The sequence below is a fragment of the Manis pentadactyla genome, chromosome 3 (assembly GCF_030020395.1).
Source record: "Manis pentadactyla isolate mManPen7 chromosome 3, mManPen7.hap1, whole genome shotgun sequence".
Taxonomy (NCBI): Eukaryota; Metazoa; Chordata; class Mammalia; order Pholidota; family Manidae; genus Manis; species Manis pentadactyla.
Window position 1 is genome coordinate 87,476,947 of NC_080021.1, and position 6,714 is coordinate 87,483,660.

The 6,714-nt window shown below is 41.8% G+C and overlaps 1 protein-coding gene across 1 annotated transcript; it reads left to right on the top strand.

The window, feature by feature from the left end:
• The first annotated feature begins 1,362 nt into the window (after positions 1 to 1,362).
• Positions 1,363 to 4,642, top strand: SNAI2 (snail family transcriptional repressor 2). Its single transcript, XM_036925491.2, has 3 exons — positions 1,363 to 2,183; positions 2,938 to 3,483; positions 4,383 to 4,642. The coding sequence occupies exons 1-3, from the start codon at positions 2,105 to 2,107 to the stop codon at positions 4,562 to 4,564; spliced, it is 807 nt and encodes a 268-aa protein (XP_036781386.2). The 5' UTR covers positions 1,363 to 2,104; the 3' UTR covers positions 4,565 to 4,642.
• The last annotated feature ends 2,072 nt before the right edge of the window (positions 4,643 to 6,714 follow it).

The window sequence follows — 6,714 nt, forward strand, 5'->3', positions numbered from 1 at the left end:
ACTAGCTACCACGCAGACCTGTGTAATGACATGCCCCCTACATGATCCTGAGCACTCTCTGCTCATCCCGGAAGGTGCGGTAACATGTTCTGACTCTGATTTGTGTCATGTGTGATGAGTCCCCTGGACATGCGGTGGGAGACTCAGCTGCTATGCATTTGTGATCTGAAGTCAAGGCTTTTTCCAAGCATAGTGAATGACGGTTAAACTTTCTAAATGAATTTTAAATATACACACTTTTAGCAAGTTATCTTGTGCTGTAATTACTAACACAAGTAAACACCAAAATGTTCTCTAACACTGCACTACTGTGAATCGACTCTACAGAGTGAAAGGAGGAAGTCAAAGCACTTGGCATTTTGTATTTTCTCAACAATATAGTACCTTAACAAAACGTGCCTTTTGCAGGAAATGGAGTGTCAAGGACGAGGACTCCTGTCCCATTAAACCAGGTGCCTAGATCCGGACAAGCCCTCACAAGTGGCAAGTCCAGAGAACTTGTTCTGAATTATACTCCAGTTTATAGTCTGTCTCCTACAAATACTGTTTCCTTTAACATAAAGATTCCTCCAGATTTCTTTCTCTGATATTTAAATTGGTGGCTATTGGAAGGAAAAAAGAGGAATCATTGAAATCAGCTCAGGAAATCTGTGAGCACCCATTCCCCTCCTCCTGCCCCATGCAGACCGTCTTGTTTCCTCACCCCAAGATTAAGAAGTTATGCAGTCTGGCAATGAACTTTCCTCTTACAAGTCTTGGCTTCCCCACTGTTATTTGCTTTCTCATTTTCTTCCAACACCTGTTACAAACAACAATAGGGTGGTCTTATTGCTTATTTGTCCTTTCTTTAATTTTTAAGCAAAAAGTAGGGCAAAAAGTCTGGAATGGACAGAGATGCTTGAAGTAACAGTTGAAATTTCACTTTTAATAGGAGCCACCTTAGAGTATTTTCAGATTTAATGCCACATACAAAATCAAAGTATTTTTGCTGGTTACTAAACTGGCTTCTTAAGACTTTAACCAAGTAGTACTCATAACATAACATTCCTTTAAAAACACAATTCAGGCAACTGGCAGATACCGAGATGAATTTTGATGACTTTATACTGAAGAAAGAAGCACGACATAAAAGCACATAAATATTTGAAATGAAATAATTATCTTCAAAGGTCCAATCACGCTTTTCCCCCCAGAAAAATACATAGTGACACACGAAAATACAATAACGCTTGTCAAATGTATTTGTGAGAGAATTTTCCGCACCTAATGAGTTTACCTATTGCTCCTCCCCCACCCAACCCCCACTTCGTCCGATAAGCAGGTCTTTCGTGGGCCACAAGGCATTTCTTTCAAGCCCCCATTGCTGGGAGGGTGACGTAATTGCTGCCTTTCCACGCAGAAGTGCGCCCCCGGCTGCCCTGAGCCCCTAGATGAGGGCGCGACGGCTGGGCGCTGGGCACGCGCCCTTCGCGCGTGGACTCTGTCCTCAGCTTCTACCTTCCCTTTCCAGCGCCAGCTTGCAGTGAATGCATTGGCCCCTGTACCAGTGAAGCCTCACCAAGCGCCCCTTCCAAGCCGAGGCTGCCCTGTCCGGCGCCGGCGGGCACCGCGGGCCCCTCCCGGCCGCCGCGCGGGGCTCTGGGCAGCGCGGGGCTCAGCGCCCCTGCCACTGGCGGGGCTGCGCGAGGATAGCCACCTCTGTTGAAAATGCTTAGGCACTTTTTTCCCCGCTCCACTGAAACCCCGAAGTACAGCCCATTTTGAACCAGAATAATTTGGTCTGACAACAGATTCTTCCTCTGTTCACAGCTGTCCCAGAGGGAGGAGCTGAAATCTGAACCTCTCGGCCGTGATTGGATCCCTCCTGCAAAAGAGAGGAAAAAAACCCTCCCGGCCTGACCCGGCTCAGTTTGCTAGGAGCCGGGGACTCCGCGGCGCCGTCCGAGCCTCCGCACCTGCGCCGCCCGCGCGCCCGCCCGGCGCGGCCCTGCCCGCCGCCCGCCCGCCGGGCCCGGCCCGGCCCTGCCCGCCGCCCGCCGGCCGCGATGCTTTAGGGCCGCCGCCCGCCCGCCGGACCGTTATCCGCGCCGCCGCCGCCCGCAAGATGCCGCGCTCCTTCCTGGTCAAGAAGCATTTCAACGCCTCCAAAAAGCCAAACTACAGCGAACTGGACACACACACAGGTAAGGAGGAGAAGAAAGGAAGGGAAACGACAGCTATAGCTATCTAGTTCTGAAAAGCTATAAACATATGTTAAACTCAGATTCTGCCCCCGAAAGAACTGAGGACTAAGTTGTTGCCTTTTAAACAGTGTACTAAAACAGCGTCCAGACTTTCTGATCACTTAGGGTAAGTTCTGATTCAAAATTTTCCAACTCAACTGACAAGGAGCCTTTCATTCAGCCCGTGCAACTTCATTTTATAAAGCTTGTACCTACACGCATAATGACCAGGCAGGGTGAGTGACACAGTCTCTAAATGTTGAATTAATTGCTTTTTTCATGTAATACGGCTCCTTTCCTTTAGAAAGCAGCTGGTTTATGCCTATCTTTGTCCTCATAGTCATAAAACCTGCAAATAACCCCTGCATAAAGTGTAAAACTACTTTTCTGTCTTTAGAAGTAACTTAGAAGTAGGTGTCCCTCCTCCGCGGGGCCGGCGCGGGGACGCGCCCTGCGCGCTCTCGCCATGGCTGAGGCGCCCCGTGTGCTGGTGTAGCTCCTGTCACCGTGTGCGCAGGAGGCTTAGATGTGAGTTGAGTACACGCACCAAGCAACAGCAAGGGAAGATGTGAAACGTCTTTCTGATGCCTGTCTTCCCAAATGAGTCTGTCTTCTCCATTATAAAGTCCTGTGTGTGTTGCCAAGCAGCTTCTTAGTATGGTTTTAAAGTTATTTTTTGCCTTAATCTTCTTTCCTTTCCTTTTCTTTCCCCCAGTGATCATTTCCCCATATCTCTATGAGAGTTACCCCATGCCTGTCATTCCACAACCAGAGGTCCTCAGCTCGGGAGCATACAGCCCCATTACCGTATGGACTACAGCCGCTCCATTCCACTCCCCACTGCCCAGCGGCCTCTCTCCTCTTTCTGGATACCCCTCATCCTTGGGGAGAGTGAGTCCCCCTCCTCCATCTGACACCTCATCCAAGGACCACAGCGGCTCAGAAAGCCCCATTAGTGACGAAGAGGAAAGACTACAATCCAAGCTTTCAGACCCCCATGCCATTGAAGCTGAAAAGTTTCAGTGCAATTTATGCAATAAAACCTATTCAACTTTTTCTGGGCTGGCCAAACATAAGCAGCTGCACTGTGACGCCCAGTCTAGGAAATCATTCAGCTGTAAATACTGTGACAAGGAGTATGTGAGCCTGGGTGCCCTAAAGATGCACATTCGGACCCACACCTTACCTTGTGTCTGCAAGATCTGTGGCAAGGCGTTTTCCAGACCCTGGTTACTTCAAGGGCACATTAGAACTCACACTGGTAAGAGAAAAACGCAGATAGGAATGTTACTCTCTCTCTGATAGAATGAAGCTCTGGGCTGGCTTTCGGATTTGCATTAGGTAGTGACACAGTGCTTTTAATGATGGATGATCATTTATATAAAGCTACTTCCTGATGACTTGAAAAGTCGCTAGAGCACCAAGTGCTCCCTTTCTTGTTAACAACCTCTGCTCCAGAGACTGCAAACAGCATTTAGACTTTGGAAAGCAGATTCAGAAGGTTTGGTCTCAAAGATCAGTTTAGAAAATCAGGAAAGGTGTACTTGAATGTGTGTTCTGGGAAACTGCTCCCAGCATAATCAGCAAATACAAATGTTGCTATCTTAATCAATTGATTTGGTAGATAGATAGATGAAGGGCTTTCCTATAGTTTTCTGTTAGTTACATTCTTGCTGTGATATCTCTCACCCCATAGAAAGTAGGAGAGTTAGAACGGAAGTGGCTTTCTGTTGTTTTGGGGTTTTGCTGCTGAATTTCTTATTCCTAGCACAAAATCATCCTACAGGAGGTCAAATCATTTAGCCAGACTGAGTCATAATACAGAAGGAGGGAAATGGGGAAATACGGGGAAATGTAGGGAGGAGCTCAGCATAGCTGCACCTGCTGAAGCAGAAAGCTCTAATAAGTGAAAGTCCTTGAACTACAGGGATTGTTTCTGTGTAAGACAGATTTTTTTTAATGTAGCACTCAAATTTATCATAAATGGCCAGATATTAAAATAAGTATCTGCTATGGGGAATTTTAATCAGGGTTTTGTTTTTGTTTTTGTTTTTTGCTGTTTCTCATTCTCTTGGCAAAATGTGACTGTTATTCATAAATGTTATCTGACTTCATGTTTCCTCTAAAAACACTGATCATCTTTCTCCCCCTACCCCCCAGGGGAGAAGCCTTTTTCCTGCCCTCACTGCAACAGAGCATTTGCAGACAGGTCCAATCTGAGGGCTCATCTGCAGACCCACTCTGATGTAAAGAAATACCAGTGCAAAAACTGCTCCAAAACCTTCTCCAGAATGTCACTTCTGCACAAACATGAGGAATCTGGCTGCTGTGTAGCACACTGAGTTACGCAACCAATGTTTACTCGAACAGAATGCATTTCTTCACTCCAACTCCAAATGACAAATAAAAGTCCAAAGGCATTTTCTCTTGTGCTTACTGACCAAATAATATGTACACACACACACACACACACTAAAAGCTGCAAGAGCATGGAATCCATGTGTTTAAAGTTAATCCTTTCCATGTGAAGTTTAAAATTACTATATATTTACTGACAGTTAGATTGAGAGGATAAAAGGCAAGGAGCATTCTCTTCAAAGATGAAGCGAAAAGCACATTGCATCTTTTCTTACGAAGAAAGAATGCAGAGATTTACATTGCTGCCAAATCATTTCAACTGAAAAGAACAGTATTGCTTTGTAATAGAATTTGTAATAGTATTTCCTATAGGAAGAGAATCTGCCAGACACTATCTCAGGTGCCTTCTAGAGTATTCCAAGTTTACTTCATTAAGTGTCTGATGTCTGGTTACCATTGTTGGACTACAACCTTTTTAATTACCTGTAAGGCTTTAAACTATATGTTTAAGAGGGAGAACAAAGAGCAAGAACAAAACACAGGAGACTGTATTAAGAGTGTTACTTTTTTTCTGTTTTTTTTTTGTTGTTGTTGTTTTTGCCAATAACCAATATGTGCCTTGGGGGAGGAGTTAAAGACTAGCTTTGAACATTCCTGGTGCACGCTCCATGTCTTACTTTTGTAAAGAATTTTTAACGATTTTTCTAAGATTAAAATGGGAATAGGTGCAAGAAAGGATTCTCAGAAACTCTGTAATGTACTTAAACTATTTTAAATGCATACAACAGATGCAATCCGTACAGCACCCCTTCCAAGTGCCTTTTTAATTAATTGTATAGTTTATGAGTCAATGTAAATTTGTGTTTATTTTTATATGATTGAATGAGTTTTGTATGAAAGTGAAATGTTGTCTATAACTAATGCCTATAAACAACCTGAAGACTTGTGAAATCAATGTTTCTTTTATAAAAAACAATTTTCAAGGTCTTTTTTACAATAAACATTTTTGATTTAAAATCTATTGTTTGTATACTATTTTCAGAGACTTCAGTTACTTCATGATTAGTACTAAAAGGTGATACAAATAATTGTTTCTTTTGTTAATAACAGAAAAAGTAAATAGACTTTATTATGAATATCAACTGTTATTTTATGTGTTATATTATAATAAGTAAACTGCCAATATTTTTTCTTTCCTCTTAAGATATTACTGTCTCATTCAGAAAGACAACATCATAAAGGTAGTTTGTTACTATATCCTTTTAACAAAAATTACACTTTCTGAGTGTTAAAAATATTCACATTAATAGCCAAGAATACCTGTGAGATCAAATTACAATCACGCATTGTAATGAGTGATTACCACATAGGTCACTGGAACAGTTTAAGATTTTTAAAGGAAATATTTAATGAGATATAAAAGAAAGTAATAGAAAATCTGTATGGAAAAAGGTCAATATAAAATGGATTTATCATAAATTACACAAGTTGGAAAATTAAATCATGCAAAGAAAACCCCACATCTAGTGAAATAAAATAAGCAGTAAGTTTGATGGAAACAGGGCTAAATTAATAGAAAGTTAAGGTTTCTCCTTATGGTTCTCTGCGCAAGCCCACACCCAAATTCAATATATACTTAATAAAATATAACATGACCAGCCACTCCGTATCCAATTACATGCTTACCAAATGCATTATGTGCTAACTCATATGTAAAAATGCTAACCATCATAGGCACTGTGAAAATTACCAAACTGCATTTGAATCCAAATTCCAAACCCATTCACTCATCTCCAGTATGCTCAGAACTTGCAGAATTATTTTTATTTCTAATGTCCCTGTGATACAATTAAAAGCCAGATCTTGTATCTCAAATATATTAGTTACAGGACATTAACAGGTGACCTAAAATACCAATATTATTCCCTTAACGTTTACATATATTCCACTATATGTTACCCTTAAAATTTTTAGCCAACATATAAAACTGGTGTGCATCTGACTGAAAAAAAAGAAACTCTTTTATTTAGTATTTTATATATATATATATATATATATATATATCAGGATACTCCAATATTCTACATATATACACACACACATATTAGACATGTCTCAAAAGAGAACTATTTGG

What these genes read in the sequence shown, in the direction of transcription:
- SNAI2 (XM_036925491.2), top strand. Translation starts at nt 2,105, where the DNA reads ATGCCGCGCTCCTTCCTGGTCAAGAAGCATTTCAACGCCTCCAAAAAG. An exon ending in CGAACTGGACACACACACAG is followed by an intron (nt 2,184 to 2,937) that starts GTAAGGAGGAGA and finishes TCTTTCCCCCAG; the next exon opens with TGATCATTTCCCCATATCTC. An exon ending in GCACATTAGAACTCACACTG is followed by an intron (nt 3,484 to 4,382) that starts GTAAGAGAAAAA and finishes CCTACCCCCCAG; the next exon opens with GGGAGAAGCCTTTTTCCTGC.